At 41.1% G+C, this 17,614-nt stretch overlaps 1 protein-coding gene across 2 annotated transcripts in view; it reads left to right on the top strand.

Moving 5' to 3' along the window:
- Positions 1–306: 306 nt before the first annotated feature.
- Positions 307–17,614, top strand: part of gba2 (glucosidase, beta (bile acid) 2) — a 17,452-nt gene continuing 144 nt past the window's right edge. The window contains exons 1-18 of one of the 2 annotated variants that reach the window (XM_005453119.4): positions 307–750; positions 889–1,556; positions 6,559–6,650; positions 6,889–7,004; positions 7,845–8,063; positions 9,310–9,549; positions 9,739–9,841; positions 10,361–10,514; positions 10,973–11,098; positions 11,498–11,682; positions 11,949–12,053; positions 12,151–12,258; positions 12,657–12,808; positions 12,916–13,022; positions 14,964–15,106; positions 15,341–15,456; positions 16,357–16,548; positions 16,865–17,614. The exon at positions 16,865–17,614 is cut by the window's right edge and continues 144 nt beyond it. In XM_005453119.4, the coding sequence (XP_005453176.1) occupies positions 1,363–1,556; positions 6,559–6,650; positions 6,889–7,004; positions 7,845–8,063; positions 9,310–9,549; positions 9,739–9,841; positions 10,361–10,514; positions 10,973–11,098; positions 11,498–11,682; positions 11,949–12,053; positions 12,151–12,258; positions 12,657–12,808; positions 12,916–13,022; positions 14,964–15,106; positions 15,341–15,456; positions 16,357–16,548; positions 16,865–17,083 (2,571 nt within the window). In that variant the 5' untranslated portion in view covers positions 307–750; positions 889–1,362 and the 3' untranslated portion in view covers positions 17,084–17,614. The remainder of the gene's footprint in view (positions 751–888; positions 1,557–6,558; positions 6,651–6,888; positions 7,005–7,844; positions 8,064–9,309; positions 9,550–9,738; positions 9,842–10,360; positions 10,515–10,972; positions 11,099–11,497; positions 11,683–11,948; positions 12,054–12,150; positions 12,259–12,656; positions 12,809–12,915; positions 13,023–14,963; positions 15,107–15,340; positions 15,457–16,356; positions 16,549–16,864) is intronic. The other variant, XM_005453120.4, reaches the window with a different exon arrangement.

Here is a 17,614-nt window from a genome sequence, read left to right on the forward strand (position 1 = left end):
TTAAAAAATATAGAGTAGAATAAGCGAGTGTGTGATGTTGCTATGGTAACATATACGGAAGGGGTCAACTCAGTGATTACAAAGAACCTTTGATTTGTAGAATTTATTTAGAAAGTTTTAAATTAATTGTACAGACAAAACTTTAGAATATTCTGTTGAATTTTATATTCATATTATACCATGTAGTGTCAAGTAGAACTTAAATGAATAATTGAAGACCAGGATGACTCCACCTCCCCTCTTCCATCTAAATGGTATGGTCACCACTGGAGGCTTGTTTTTTTTTTTTTTGCTTGCATTCTTCTTCCGCTACTATACCCAGAGTCAGCTTTGTCAGGCATCATTAACTGCTATTTATTACTCCGTGAAATCGTAACAGTTAACGCTTCTTCTGTTAGATTTAATAAAAAGTTAGTGCCCTGATTGAAGCTTGGCGCTATCGAGTTTATAAAAAGGGGCGCTATCAGTACGTGGCCTGAGAATATTGATGCCTGATAGACAACGAAAGGGGCAAAAGTTTCTCAATATCGATAACAGGCAAAAAGGTTTTGCATACTGGGCGCCGAGCTAGCAGAAGCTACGGGCGCTTCATTGAGGTCTGCTCGGGTCTGGATGTGGATAACGCTGTCGCTCTGGTATTTTCAAACTCATTTTCATGCGTCTCTTGCTCTTAGAAGCGGGCTAACTTGTAAAGTTGCATTCTGTTACTCCGCTTTAAAGCAAAGAGGCGTTCCGTGGTCATCGTTTAAGGTGGGATTATATTGTGTGTTTTCGCCTTTGCAGCTATCCGGCGGTTGCTGAGATGCTTACTTGATGTTGGCCCCCCGAATGTGCACAGTGTAAATGTGATTGCCGCATTTTAACTATTGCTTTTTGTCCTGTTCATAGGTGACCCGGCTAAAATTTTCTGGTGGCATTTAGGCGTCAGCTATCCATCCACCCATCCGTCGGTGCTGATAGCTGCATATCCACATCCGGACTTAGTGCCGAGGGGTGGGTGGGGAGGGGGTCGACCAAATCAGGAATCAAAGGGTGGGGGGTTGCATCAAGACGCCCATGAGGATATGAAAACACTGGATTGATGTTACAACTAAACAATGGCACAGGAACTTCCAACTTAAATTTGGATTCATTCATTGCGCAAGCCTTAAGAGCTTATCAGTGGAGAACAGGTTTAACCCACTGGAATGACACCAGCGCTTTTATTACTCCAGAAACCTGTGACTGACTACCACAGTAGTGGTTTTGGTCCGTAGTGAGGGCACTGTAAGCTGGCTTTGGGTACAATAGTTATTGGCAACTCCCTGCTTGTAAGTGTTTCAAGACCTGAAGTTTCATTGTCATTGTTCAAACGTCTGCAAAATGACTTCAGAGTGGGGTGAGAAATCCACAGCAGACCTCATGAGCAGGTATGTCTCCAAGGAAATGGGATACAATGTGCCCAAGGAAGGTTGGCGTATCTGTCTGGCACACGAGTTCAAGGAGAAGAGAAAGCCCTTTCAAGCGAAAGACGTCTCTCTGTCCAACATCTGGGGGCATATTGGCCTTGGAGTCAGGTTAGATCTTTTTCTCAGTACACCCTGCATGCTTCATGTTACACCTCAATGCAGCCAACCTTTTTTCAATATTCACTATTTACTTTACAATATTCATGTTGACATGGTGGAGAGCCATGGGAGGCATCAGAATATAGTGTCACGTTTCTCAGCTCACACCTGAGCACAAACCTGCAAGTGCAGTGTTGACCTGAAAATGTTACTGGTGCTTCTCTGAAAATGAAGCATCAAGACGGCCTTGCATTTTAAACCAATACCCATGATGTTAGCTGCAGGAATCCATTTTTTTAAAATTTATTCTGTAGTGCTCCCAGCGCATCAGTTTAGTCTACTAACAAATTTCTCACGTGTGGGACTAATAAAGGTTATCTTATCTTACTCTGGAGCAAAATCCCGAATGATGCTCATGAAAATCTTATTTAGATCAGTTGAACTTACATGCATACAAGTTAAGCATTAATGCAAAATATTCTGAGGGTTTCCTGTGTTAATAAACATAGTAGTTAAACCTCTTTTACTATGGTCTGTGAACTCTGGTTCCAGGTCAGTGCCAAGTTCAAAGTGCACACCATTTACTGCTCTTTGACTTTAAAACCTCTGCAGCAATAAAGGCAGCGAGTGAGGTTAATCATTCACCATCCCACAAACATGATCTTAATTCTTTTAATGTTGCCTGCCAACTGTTGCCTCCACCTAGAGAGAAATATCCAGCCTGGCCTTTGACGTCTACGCAAGCAGTGACTGTTTTTTCTGCAACCCGTTGATATCTGAGATGCAAAGTAGTACATTCTGCAGCTTTAGTGGACTGTACAGCCAGCTGTGGTACTGTTTAAATCCTGACAATGTGTCTGTCAGAGTGACTCTGCGAGAATCACCAGTCATTAGGACTGCTCCTTGACTTGGGAAAGAAAAGAAAAGCTAGCTAGTTTCCCCCCCATCTTAACTGGCACACTCTGTGTGACACTTTCAGTGCACAAATCTTTTAAATTCACCATTAATATTTAGTTTTCCTTCAGTGCAGCGGTGTGCTGTCTCTCCATTAGGCCTCCACGGAATTTTAACAATAGTTCACCACAAACCACAAACTTGATTTGTTTTCAGGAAACAGGTGCACTAAAAACAAATCCACCTAAACTTCGATTTTTCTCATGCAAGGCATGTCTCATAGCAACGTCTGTTAATTATTAGACTGATTATTGTGAGATTCATTACAGACTAGAGGGATTGTATTTAGAGAGGATTTCAAAAACACTGGGACTATTACACCCAAGTTCCGCCTTAGCTCTCTTTTATTTGACTAAGAGGTTTATCACTGTAGGATTACTTTTAATGTAATAAATAAAATAAGCATGCCTGTATGGGTAACCATAGTATGGACCAGTTAACAGTGCAATGTTTTTCAGACTCACTGTGGAAAAGATGCCCGTTTGAGCTCACACAGGTTAGGTTCAGGTTCACAGACTGGTCTGCATTCATAGACCTGCACCAGAGTCTGACCATTGTTTGCATTTGTACAGAATAACAAAATCCTGACATTGTCCTACCCTGCTATGGCTTCAAATAACATGGTTTAACGGATCCTTTTCACTCTGACTGGAGCTGTATTGATAGACCATTGTTCTCCCTCTGGTATGAACTCTGCTCTGAAGTTATTGTTTGGAACTACAGTGTCATGCACAGCAGTTCAGCTGTTGCACAGGATCTTCCTCACAGCAAGCAGAAAGCTCTCTGTGGCCGAAACCTTAACAATTATTCTGGTCTGTAGGTCTTTCCTATTTTAATGCTGCACAAGTGTTGTTTGCAATTCAGTTCAAATTTATTCATATAGCTCACCTGACTGACAACCGATAACGGCAGATGGTTGCCCCTCCCTGAGCCTGGCTCTGCCCGAGGTTTCTTCTTGATTAAAAAAAAAAAAGAGTTTTTTTCTTCCCACTGTTGCCAAAGTGCTTGCTCATAGGGGTTCATATGATTGTTGGGGTTTAAAGTACAACTCGCCTGTTGAGGCAACTGTTGCTGTGATTAAGCTTTATATAAATAAAATTGAATTGAAATGGAATGGTGCCAAATCACAACAGCAGTTGTCTTAAATTGATTTATGTTGTAAGATAAATACACTACAATCAGATGACCCACAATAAGCAAGCACTTGGCAACAGTGGGAAGAAAAAACTTATTTTTAACAGGAAGAAACTTCTACCACAACCAGGCTCAGCGGAGGGGCAGCCGTCTGCCGCGACCAGTTGGGGTGAGGGGAGGGAGACGGTAGAAAAGACAGACACTGTGGACAATGGTTTTAAATGAACAACTTCATATATTAAAGACCACCTGGAGTAGCATCATAAAGATGTAAAACATTAACCTTTATGACTGAGGTGCTCTTTCGAGCTGAAAAAATCATATTTGCAACCTGTGTGACATCCCATCATCAAGGTCTCTGCGGCTCACCACCTCGCCTAAAAAAGGTATTCTTTGATGACTGCCATTGCAGATGCCTATGTCTCAAACCACCTGAAAGACTCAGCCAGGGTGAGCTTTGCTGATTGCTGTCTTGCCCTCAAAGAGGACTCTGTGCTCAGGCATCCAGATAGAGAAGCCAATAAAATGTAACAAATTGCAGCGTGTACAGAGTTGATCGCAGAGTCACTGATTTTGTTTAGGAACCTGTAAGTTTGCTGCAGATTTATCATGGTCATTTTCCCAAAGCTCTTCAAAGAGCCTTCAAGAACAGTCAAGACCCAAATGTCTGGACTTTTAAAATAAAAGCATAAAAACTCACTGTGCATTAAGAAAATGAGCTAAAAGCCAGAGACCGTAAATAAAGATGTCTTAGCTGTAACTGTATGTTAAATGTAATGAAGGCTCGTGCTAAACAACAGCCGTGTGCTATACAGGGAGTGCAGAATTATTAGGCAAATGAGTATTTTGTCCACATCATCCTCTTCATGCATGTTGTCTTACTCCAAGCTGTATAGGCTCGAAAGCCTACTACCAATTAAGCATATTAGGTGATGTGCATCTCTGTAATGAGAAGGGGTGTGGTCTAATGACATCAACACCCTATATCAGGTGTGCATAATTATTAGGCAACTTCCTTTCCTTTGGCAAAATGGGTCAAAAGAAGGACTTGACAGGCTCAGAAAAGTCAAAAATAGTGAGATATCTTGCAGAGGGATGCAGCAGTCTTAAAATTGCAAAGCTTCTGAAGCGTGATCATCGAACAATCAAGCGTTTCATTCAAAATAGTCAACAGGGTGGCAAGAAGCGTGTGGAAAAACCAAGGCCCAAAATAACTGCCCATGAACTGAGAAAAGTCAAGCGTGCAGCTGCCAAGATGCCACTTGCCACCAGTTTGGCCATATTTCAGAGCTGCAACATCACTGGAGTGCCCAAAAGCACAAGGTGTGCAATACTCAGAGACATGGCCAAGGTAAGAAAGGCTGAAAGACGACCACCACTGAACAAGACACACAAGCTGAAACGTCAAGACTGGGCCAAGAAATATCTCAAGCCTGATTTTTCTAAGGTTTTATGGACTGATGAAATGAGAGTGAGTCTTGATGGGCCAGATGGATGGGCCCGTGGCTGGATTGGTAAAGGGCAGAGAGCTCCAGTCCCACTCAGACGCCAGCAAGGTGGAGGTGGAGTACTGGTTTGGGCTGGTATCATCAAAGATGAGCTTGTGGGGCCTTTTCGGGTTGAGGATGGAGTCAAGCTCAACTCCCAGTCCTACTGCCAGTTTCTGGAAGACACCTTCTTCAAGCAGTGGTACAGGAAGAAGTCTGCATCCTTCAAGAAAAACATGATTTTCATGCAGGACAATGCTCCATCACACGCGTCCAAGTACTCCACAGCGTGGCTGGCAAGAAAGGGTATAAAAGAAGAAAAACTAATGACATGGCCTCCTTGTTCACCTGATCTGAACCCCATTGAGAACCTGTGGTCCATCATCAAATGTGAGATTTACAAGGAGGGAAAACAGTACACCTCTCTGAACAGTGTCTGGGAGGCTGTGGTTGCTGCTGCACGCAATGTTGATGGTGAACAGATCAAAACACTGACAGAATCCATGGATGGCAGGCTTTTGAGTGTCCTTGCAAAGAAAGGTGGCTATATTGGTCGCTGATTTGTTTTTGTTTTGTTTTCGAATGTCAGAAATGTATATTTGTGAATGTGGAGATGTTATATTGGTTTCACTGGTAAAAATAAATAATTGAAATGGGTATATATTTGTTTTTTGTTAAGTTGCCTAATAATTATGCACAGTAATAGTCACCTGCACACACAGATATCCCCCTAAAATAGCTAAAACTAAAAACAAACTAAAAACTACTTCCAAAAACATTCAGCTTTGATATTAATGAGTTTTTTGGGTTCATTGAGAACATGGTTGTTGTTCAATAATAAAATTATTCCTCAAAAATACAACTTGCCTAATAATTCTGCACTCCCTGTATTTGCCTTGATAACAGAAATGCTGGTGTCTCTTAGACCAGAGTGCAAACAGATTAATGACTCAACTCTCGGGCTCTGAAAGCTGTTTGAATCCTTTTGTAACGTAGCCTAATAAATATTTGACAATGTATTCTTGCTTGAAAGGAAGTGCAGGGCCCACGCACACATCCACACATGCTAAACTCCACCTGTTAACGTGACCAAGATCAAAGCAGACCTGTCACTTCGACTCGTTTTACAGGCACTTCCGTTAAGCAGTTGCACAACTCCCTCTTTTGCCACAGCCTGTGTGCATGCTGGTGGGTGCAAATGGTTTGATTCAGCTTTGGCTGAAAAGGTGCTTTTAACAGAAAAACAACCAAGCAAGGAGAAAAGGCATGCTCATGTGACTGACCTGGTCATTTTCTAAATCTCTGATTGTTAAAGCATTCCCAATCAATGCTCTTCAACACAACCAACTCAGTGTCTCAGTATTTCTTGATTTTCCTGTTTTTTCTCTGTCATTCATTTGTCTGGTTAAAAGTGCTCTGTGCTTGTGTTCATCCAGGTATCTAAAATTTTGGTACAAGAAGACGCAGGTGGAAAAGAAGGCTCCGTTCATTGATATGTTTGGTGCCCAACCCTTACGCCAAATCTACGGTGAGTGCTTTTACAGACTGATGCTCCATTTTTTGCAACTTTTTTATGATAAATCTTAACATAAAGCACAATCAATAGTGTGCAAACAAATCGGGATGCTTGAGAACCTGTTGAAGTGTCACAGTAGGAAATACTTTGCAGCCTCATGGAGAGTGACCAGTGTGTTTGTAGACTTTCCTGTCTTGCTGCTTAGGATTATCCAGTTTTTGCAGTGTTGACTCTGTTCTCTGATTCACAGGTGCTCCACTTGGCGGCATTGGAGGAGGTACCATCACAAGAGGTTGGAGGGGGGAGTTCTGCAGATGGCAACTTAATCCTGGGATGTACCACTACAAAACAGTTATACCCAATCAGGTGAGGCTGACATGACAGGATGAATTCTGTAATGAACAGAAAAAAATAAGAAAAATTTGATTGCAATGCATTTTGTTTCTTTGGAAGTCAGAAAATACTGTCCTCTTATCACTGGCAGAGTCTCAGTTTACAAATAAGTACCTGCTTATGTGTGCAGCTGGTGTAGATGTCATAAAAACATGAAAAGCTGTATTGCACACTCATGATCAAAAAACCATCATGTGATGGCACAAATGATCAAAAAAAAGTTGTTGTTTTTTTTTTTAGGTGTTCGATTATGTGAGATGAGTGTTATTTCCAATGTTTTGAGTTCAGCACGTTTTCGTTTCATACCAGAACTTTTTGTCAGGCAGTAACGTCAGCTACATTGAGCTAAAATGTTTTGAGAGAGGGTGTGACTCCACGTTACGGGAACATCCCGCCCGCGTGTTTGTATTGTCACGAGCACTATTGTCGTCTTCATCTCAGTGTGCAAATGGCAGCTGGGAGCACTTTCACCTTGAGAAATATCACAATGTAGAATGACAAGGCAGACAAAGTAAGCACTTCCTTGCTTGGATGACATGAGAAAAATATTTGACCCGTAACTTCAACATGCACTCGTAGAATCAGTCAAACCTGATTTTACAAATGCTTAAAAGGTTTAGTGTATTTGCTCTAATATAAGGTTTTAATAGCTCAAATGAAATGATTGGCATCTCTGGCTAATGCCTACAGCACTGAACAAATTGAGTTTTTTTGTAATGACTGTGCACATGTTTTGTCTCCAAAGACATTAAAACAATTATCTGTCAACATTTTTTTTCATTTTTTTCTTTTCTCAATTTTCTGTGTTCACAGTTCACTGTGTGTTTGCGCCGTGAAGGAAAAACTGTTTACCAGCAAGTGTTATCTGTAGAGCGTCCACCTACATTACAAGGCTGGAACTGGGGCTACTGCGGGGAGTACGCCTTCTATCACGCCTTGTATCCTCGCGCCTGGACTGTTTACGACCTGCCAGGACAGAACGTCACCCTGACCTGCAGGCAGATTTCCCCAGTCATCCCTCACGATTATCAGGTAACCCACAGTTGAACTTTGTCCTTTGTTATTGTACTCTATTAGTAATATTTAGAGGGTAATAAGCTGGTAAACTGCAGTTAAAGTGCTAAGAAAAAAAGTCCAGGCTGGTACCAGCCAGCGGTCCCCAACCCCCGGGCCACAGACTGGTACCGATCCGTGAGTCGTTTGGTACCGGGCCGCGAGAGTTGAGGCTCGGGTGTGAAATTTATGGTTTTCATGGTTTTTATTGTTAACTCGGTTTCCATGGGTCTTTTCCTGTGTTGTAGTTGTGTTTCATATTTTGAAAGAAATATTTACGTGTTACCATAACGACCAGAGAGCATTAAGGCGCAGAGAGGAAGATGTCACTCTCAGTGTTGTTGGCGTGTTTCAGGAGGACGCTGCTAATAAAGTTACACAATTACACAGTGAATTCGCGTTTATTATCATATTTACCAAATACAGTTTTTGTCTTGGTTGTATCATTTTATTTTTGTTGTATTTATACGCGACACCTTGAAGGCCGGTCCGTGAAAATATTGTCTGACATTAAACCGGTCCGTGGTGCAAAAAAGGTTGGACTGCAGAACTACACGGGGCGATCGTGGCTCAAGAGTTGGGAGTTCGCCTTGTAATCGGAAGGTTGCCAGTTTGAGCCCCGGCTTGAACAGCCTCGGTCGTTGTGTCCTTGGGCAAGACACTTCACCCGTTGCCTACTGGTGGTGGTCAGAGGGCCCGGTGGCGCCAGTGTCCGGCAGCCTCGCCTCTGTCAGTGCGCCCCAGGGCGGCTGTGGCTACAATGTAGCTTGCCATCACCAGTGTGTGAATGTGTGTGTGAATGGGTGGATGACTGGATGTGTATAGCGCTTTGGGGTCCTTAGGGACTAGTAAAGCGCTATACAAATACAGACCATTTACCATTTACACCATGCCACACCACGGTATTTATAAAGCACTTGAGAAAGGAAAAACAAAACAAATCAGGGATGATCACAGGTGATGCACAGTGAAACCACAATTAAAAAGACAATCAAATAAACAGGATGTTCATCAGCAGATTATATGGTCTAATATGGAATAAGGAACTGATGTGTTTCCCAAGAACATCTTAGTTGTAGATTTTCTGTAGTTTCTTTACTTGATCTCATTTGTTTTTAGCTCCTGTAACTAACAAATGTTTCCCCTATCATACATTTTAAAGGACATGTGTTGACACGTTAGTTTTATAAAGGTTAACTCATCATCTGCATCTACATCCTCTCAGGACTCAAGTCTCCCAGTGGCAGTATTGGTGTGGGACATAGAGAACAAGAACGAGTACGATCTTGATGTCTCGATTATGTTTACCATGGTCAACGGATCAGGACAAAAGGACGACAAGTGTGGCGGACACTGGAATGAACCATTTCACCTAGAGAAGGAGGGGGAGGCGGTGTCTGGGGTCCTACTTCATCACTGTACTGCAGTGAACCCTTACACTCTGTGCATTGCAGCCCGAGAGCAGGTTTGATTTTTAGCAGCTGTAAGAAGGTTTTTGTTTTAAGTAGGCGTACAAGCATTTCCCTGGGAATGAACTCTGGACTTTTAACAATAGTCTGTTATCTGGAAATGGATTTGTAAATGTAATCCATTGGTATTAATGAGTATTAATCTTTAGATTTGCCAACAAGAGTGTGTTTGTGTACGTTACCAGTCTGACAGGGAGATCAGCCACCAGACAGCGTTCAGTCCAAAGGGACCCTGCTTCAGTCTGTGGAATGACCTCATCGATGATGGACGGCTGGACTCTCCTACAGGTCAACACTTAGAAAAATATACTGTGCAGAGAGGAGACGGGTGTCTAAAAAGTAGAATGAAACAAGATTAATGCTAAATAAATCCCCACCGTGGCATTAAAATTAGTAGAAGAGAACACAAAACGTTTTATAGATTTTAGTGTAACCATATTTAAAGTAGCTTAAAAAGATGTGGAATGAAAGAAAACAAGAAGTGGTGTGTGAATCAAATTTTATTTCATGAAAGTTATTTATTAAATTGTGAGTCATTGTTGCTGGACAAATGGTCTTCTAAAGCCACATCCCAGTCCTCCAAGTACAACCCTGGATTAGTTGCATGTTTTCTCACACTTGCTGTCATTTCTTTACTTTTCTCTCTTTAAAAAAGCACAAAATGCCACAAAAATATTTGAAAATGACACTTGCTGTAAGACACTGAAAACAAATTATATTATTTTATTTTCATTCTCTCTCAAGTCATCTCTGAAATATTAGAGTTTACAACAGGTCAGTAACCTCTCGTCTGTCTTCCCTCTGCAGGATCCAGCCCACCAACAGTCAAAGGAGAAAAGGTAGCTGCGGCAGTAGCTGTGGGCTGCTCGGTGCCGGCTCAGGGCCATAACTCACTGGAGTTCTGCCTGGCCTGGGACATGCCCAAAATGACCTTTGGGTCTCAGGAGAAGGAGCACACGAGGTAGCTCAAACACAAAAAGGAAATACACAGACAGTATGTTGCTTTTATAAAAGGCAGAAATGTCACCAAAATGTGCTGGAAGGCTTATCACTGCATTTTTCAACTATGGGCTACTTTGTAAAGAAGCACTTCATCTTTTTAGCTAGTTTCCCATGTTGTGAGTCTTTGCTGTTGCTAAATGTAAAACAGCTTGTTTTAACTTTGCTTATTTATTATAACTACAGCAAAAAAAGCATCTCTGAAGGTGACGGGCAACAAAATATACATTCAGTATAATACTTGATGGAATAATCCCGACTGGGTGAAGTGTCACTTGGCACTTTTGCTGTCTTCTGTAACTAAACCTAACCTCTGACTTCATTTTTGAAAAGTATACAGCGCATCAGCGTGTATATTTGATTGTCTCTATGAGTATGTAAGATTTTCAAACTTGGGTTGTTGTTTTTGTTTGTTTGCAGGAGATACACTCGTTACTTTGGGACCAAAGGAGATGCATCTCCCTCACTCAGCCATTATGCCCTAACACACTACAAGCAGTGGGAGAGAAGCATTGAGGAGTGGCAGAGACCCATACTGCAGGACAGGTGCTCTATTGCCCGTTATTGCACTGTGCACAGATACAATTTAATGGCAGTGTTTGCTTTTTGTAGTATATTTAAAAAGCCATTTGAGGTGTTTTATTTTGCTTCATTGAATTTATTGGGTACACTTTACTATATTAAACAGAGCATTTTATTGCATTATATGTTGCATTGTAAATGTTTATAGTTTTTTTGCCTAATTGGGCTCTTTGTTTTGTCATACTGTATTTTATTTTGTTGAGCTCTATATTTAACTAACTTTATCTGCAATTAGTTTTTCTAACACCGAAAGCTTTGCAGGTCACAAACATCTACAGCTAATATTAAATAAATGTGGTATATTAGTTCGTCACCTCAGCAGCTAAGCACTATTCTGCTTTCTATTTCTCTCATGTGCTGCAGTTCTCTACCCTCCTGGTATAAGTCAGCACTGTTTAACGAGTTATACTTTGTGGCGGATGGCGGGACCGTGTGGACGGAGATGACGGAGGATGCTGACATCAGTGGTGGCATATGTAGCGAGGACGGAGGTCTGCCAGCTCAACCCGCTGTCATCAAGGAGTATGGACGTTTCGCTTACCTAGAAGGTAGGCAAGAAAAGGGGTGTAGGGAAGTTGCGAAAAATGAAACGTATGTTATACAACTGTGACATGTAGATGGTAACAATTAATTAAGTGCATACTAACAAAAAGCATTTGTTATTTCGTTAAACAAAACGTTTCCAGTTGTATGTTGTTCTCAAAGATCTGGGCTATTTCGTGTGTGTGTGTGTGTGTGTGTGTGTGTGTGTGTGTGTGTGTGTGTGTGTGTGTATATAAGCTTGTGCTTTGACCACACATTACCTGTTTTCCAGGTCAGGAGTACAGAATGTACAACACATATGATGTGCACTTCTACTCCTCTTTTGCACTTATCATGCTGTGGCCCAAACTTGCCTTGAGTGTGCAGTACGACATTGGTGAGTGTAGTGTGCATTTTTATCTGTGGTCTTAAGCTTGTGTGTTTCATAAAGAGCCATCCTAAGACCTAGTTTTACAGCATTACCCTCTTCTCAGCTGGCAGTGTGGTTCAGCAAGACCTCACGGAGAGACTCTACCTAATGAGCGGCCAGTATTCTCCCGTCAAAACCAAAAATGTGGTGCCTCACGACATCGGAGACCCAGGTATAACAAAGGCAAAAACCTTACTTGCATTTTATTTCCAACAAATGCCTGTTGGAAGCAGCATGTCTATGAAATGGAATGGAGAGAGCTGTGCAACACACTTTATTTTTTAAATACGACACCTGACAATGTTACAATCATGTCGTAACAGGATGATGTTGTCGTATTGTAATAAAATCATCATAAAATACCAGTTTTAGTATACCCCTTCCTTGCCCTTTGCAGGGAGTTGCAGTCTCTGAGCGCTCTTGTTTTTTTTTTTTTTTATTGTTTTGTTTTTAAAAAGATCCATGGCTGGTGTACCTTTTAGGCAGTTATTTTTCAGTTCAGCCCATAGTGGAATTAAAATCATCTTCCTGACACTTTCTATTATCATTTCTTGAAACTTTTCTCTTTAGATGACGAGCCCTGGATGAGGGTGAATGCCTACCTCATTCATGACACTGCAGGCTGGAAGGACCTGAACCTGAAGTTTGTCCTGCAGGTATACAGGGACTTTCATCTTACCCAGGACAGGCAATACCTCCAGGACATGTGGCCCATCTGCCAGGTATAACTGATGACACGTTCTTAATTACACCGACTGCGAAGGATAAATCATTTTAGACATCACATACAAAGGTGGATGCATATTTAATTTTTTTGTTTATCTATTAGGCGGTGATGGAGTCGGAGTTGAAATTTGACCTGGATGGCGATGGCCTGATAGAGAACTCTGGATATGCTGACCAGACCTATGATGGCTGGATAGTGACTGGACCAAGGTGAGAGTTGGACAATTAAAGTCATGTCAATTCAGTTTTGTTTTTATTACATAATGCCAAATCACAAAAACAGTTGCCTCAAAATGTTTAATATTTTAAGGTAAAGACCATGCAGTAATAGAGAGAAACCACCAATGAGCAGATGACCCACTTTGAGCAACCACTTGGTGACAAATGAAAAGGGGAGGAAAAAAAAAATCTCTTTTAACAGGAAGAAATTTCCATTAGAACCAGGATCAGGGAGGGCAGCCATCTGCTGTGAGCAGTTAGGAGTGAGAGGAGGGAGACGAGACAAAAGACAGACTGTGGAAGACAGTTAGAGATTAATAATAACTAATGATTAAATGCTGAGTGATGTATAAACAGACAGAATGTCCTTACACACAGGTAAGAACACAGCAGCCCAGGCCTACTGCAGCATAATCACATTATTGCACATGTTTATCACATCAATGATGTGTCTTTGTACTTGAAAACTGGGGCTCAGAGATGACCTGCGATGCAGAAGCTCCTCACAGACATGAACTGATTTCATTTGAGCTGAAGAATAAGGTTGTTTTTATTTTTCTCTTGCTAACTTTGTACTTCAAGATGAAACTGAAAGAAACTAGGCAAAGTTCAGGAGTAATAATTTTGAAATTTATACAGGCCGAACACTTAATTAGATACACGTTGCAAATACCAGGTTGATTACCAGAAATTATCAGGCAGGCTGTGGTGTTTAGTTGATGCTCAGTTAGTACACCACCAGCAACCTGAACTGTTGATACAAGGCGGGATGGAGCTGTCTTTCCATGCTGTGTTTTTTTTTTTTTTTTTTTTCCAACACTTTCATTTTAAACTTTGGATATAAACAAAACACTCTATTTTCACGCAACAGACTCCACACCCACCACTCCCTCATTACACCCCTCTGCACCTCAAGTTGCAGAAAGCCAACTGATGAAAGGAGACCAAATACAGTTATATACTGGCTTTTCCCGCCAGTGTCTTAGCCCGTTTAGCCGTGGTAAGGGCCAGGATGATCCTTTTTTTTTTTTTTTTTTTTTTTGTTATATGGGTGGAGAAGTCGTAGTCAGAAAGTTCTATGGTTATAGCAAGCATGGACAGTTTTAGTGAGATGAGAAATATTCTTTTCAGAACGCTGAAAATGACCTCCATGATATTTTCCCACCAGTCCCAAAGTGCCGGATAGCTCCATAGAATATGTAGAATCGAGGCACCCTGGCCATCACATCTCCAGCAATTGTCCATAGGAATCAAGTTCCATTTGTGCAACTGTTGCAGTGTTCAATGCCACCTGTGGATTATCTTTAGCTGGATGAATCTGCTGCCTATTTCCCTATACATCAGCTGGAGATATGTCCACTGCCAGATCTTGGGCCCAGCAACCTTTAACTTTGGAGGGTCAGCTATCTGATCTTGCAGTAAATGGTAGATCTTAGAGGTAATACCTTTACCAAAGGGCGATCTCGAAAGCAGTGCTTCCACAGGGCTGCCTGCAGAACAACTCCTGGGACTTCCCAGCTATTTCAATAAAGAACTGCGCATTTGGACATATCTCCAGAATCAATTGTGCTGCAAATTATATAGCTCAACAATCTGATTGAAGCCCAGGAAATGTTTTGTTCTGCAATAAAATAAATGTGATACATGGAGGATGCCTACCTTCCATGCTGTTTACACCAAATTCAGAGCCTGCCATCTGAGTGTTGCAGCAGAAATTGAGACTGATCAGACCAGGTTTCTCTTGTATACCAGCAGTAACTTAAGCATATTAGTAATAATTTGCCTTTTAATCAAATATAGCGAGAATAAAATTTAGTGACCCATATTTTGGCTCTACATGCAAAGGTCCAAAGTAGTCTGCATCTAACAAAGAAGTAATATTAGTAAAAAAATTATTGACTCTAGTATAATTTTTTTAATTTGTATTTTTAGTGCATACTGTGGTGGTATGTGGGTGGCATCGCTCTGTGTGATGTGTAAAATGGCCAGACTGTTGGACAGCGAGGAGTCGTACCGTCACTACAAAGACCTGTTGGACAGAGGCAGTGCTGCTTTTGAGAAACTACTGTGGAATGGTGAGGCCAAACAATGTAGTCCTGACTTAAAATGTAATTCTTATGTTTTGGTCAGTGATGATGATAAAATGCACAAGCAAATGCTTATTCTTAGGCTGGTAATAAGCAGTAATGTGTGGCTGGTATTCAAAGATGTCACATCTGTCTTTAGCTATTTTTAAATAATGTTTGACAGTAGACTGCTTGAAGACCTAAAGTGACTTCGCTTTGTGTTTCTCATCCCATCAAACACAGGCAAATACTATAACTATGACAGCAGTGGGAGAGAGCTTTCTAACAGTGTCATGTCGGACCAGTGTGCTGGCCACTGGTTCCTGAGAGCATCTGGGCTGGGAGACGGAGAATTTCAGGCAAGTCTTTTATTGAGCTAGCAGTAGTGTTCAGTTCAAGAGCGGTGCTTGATGGCTAAACTGATAATGTTAGCGTTGAAAGTAAAAATTTGTTTATTATTTTATTGTAGACTTTTGCAAGCTTAATGTGGGAGGAGCTAAATTGAGACATGTAGACCAGAGTGGAGGAAATCTTTCCTAATCCTTCTGGAAAAATCACACCTTGCTGGAAACTGTTGTTAAAGTAAAGCTCATTCAGAGTTTAAAAATGTTCAAACTTCATTTCCAAGCCACTTTTTACTGGAGAGAACCCCAACAATCAAATGAATCCCTGTGGTGACAGTGGGAAGGGAAAACTCCCTTTTAACAGGATGAAACCTCCAGCAGAACCAGGCTCAGGATGAAATATTTCATCACTCATCCTAGTGACTTCTTCCACTAAAAAGGCTACATTTAGATGAATAGTTTTCTATTCAAGATTTTTTTTTTAATCGTAATATTTTAAATTCCATTCTGGCTTTAACAAGACGCCATGAAGAGAAGCTATTATGGGAGGGATGTCTTTTTATGTCCTGAAGATTGAAGGGAACGCTTGGTTTTTGACATTGAATGACTAGGCCTAAGTTTGACACATTTTGTAGCTGAAAAGCCACGACAGCTCTGACTTTACATTATTGATTTAAACTTTGAAAAGACGGGTTTTTTGGGGGTTTTTTTTTTTATGGTTTCTTTTTTTTAATTATAATTCCTGTCCTGTACTGACTTCCTAAATACTAATTAAAAATAAGTAAAATTACAAATAAATAAAACATAATATCATGTCTTTTCTGTCTGCGAGACTCCAGAATACATGTATGTTACTCGAGGAATGTTTCTGAAGAAAGTTATATGGTCTAATCATTGCTTCTTCTCTTCTTTTAGGCCTTTCCAAAAGAAAAGATCCAGAGTGCACTAAAATCTGTGTTCGACTTGAATGTAATGAGCTTTGCTGGAGGCCAGATGGGGGCAGTCAATGGCATGCGCCCTGAAGGAGTCCCTGACCACTCCAGCGTCCAGTCTGATGAAGTCTGGATTGGAGTTGTATACGGGCTGGCAGCCACAATGATCCATGAGGTATGATCGATCGATTGATCTATCTATCGATCTATCTATCTTCGTCTTTTCTCTTTTTCTTATATCTTTTTTTTTTAAAAGCAGCATTTTCAAAATGTCACTCTGGGTCATGGATACACTGGACAGTTGTTCAGTTAACTAGCTAAATTAAAATAACTAGCTACAGCTAGTTAACTGAGTCAGCAGGGGTCATATGTACCTGGTAATACATGGACTTGGTAATACTTGACAATGTGGGTCTTTCTAAAGTTGTGGAGATATTGTGATCCTGAATTAAACACTGTCTCAAGCCTGCAAATATCTGCTTTTTCCTTAGGGAATGCAGGAGGAAGGTATGCGTACAGCGGAGGGCTGCTACCGGACGGTGTGGGAGAAGCTGGGCATGGCCTTTCAGACCCCAGAAGCCTACTGTGAGAAGAATATCTATCGTTCTCTGGCCTACATGAGGCCTCTGAGCATTTGGGCCATGCAGCTTGCCCTGAACACCTCACAGAAGGATCAGACTACAACAGCTCAGACTGGAGTCACAGACTGAACTAAGGCCTGAGTCATTAGAGGAGGGAACAGGAGTTCCTAGAAACTCCCCTGTAGCCACCACTTTGATCTGGACTGACACCTTGAGGTGCTGTTTAACTGTTTACAGACCCGGAATTAAATTTCACCCAGTTTGTTTCACTGTAAATGTTTGAGGCTATGGTTCAGGATTGTACATTTTCCTCTACAAAGACAGTAGGTGTGAAATAGTGATCATATTTTTAGGTGAGCACATTTGATTGCTGTGTATGAAGTGTTAGCAAGGTAATACCAAAAAATAAATAAATAAAGCATAGCCTGTGTCTATTGATAATTAGACAAATTACTTTGTTACAGAACATCCAAATACTGTTTGCATACACATAAACAAGCAAACACTACACTTCGCTGTTCACAGTCATGGCTATAATACCTGCAACATGTTCATTATATGATTTTCTTCATCCCCCCTTCAAATTTGAATGCTCTATTAAGTGGTGTAATGTCTGAGTGGTTTTGGAGATTAAGCCTGTAATGAAAAAAACATATAAAT

Source organism: Oreochromis niloticus, linkage group LG3, assembly GCF_001858045.2.
Source record: "Oreochromis niloticus isolate F11D_XX linkage group LG3, O_niloticus_UMD_NMBU, whole genome shotgun sequence".
Classification (NCBI taxonomy): domain Eukaryota; kingdom Metazoa; phylum Chordata; class Actinopteri; order Cichliformes; family Cichlidae; genus Oreochromis; species Oreochromis niloticus.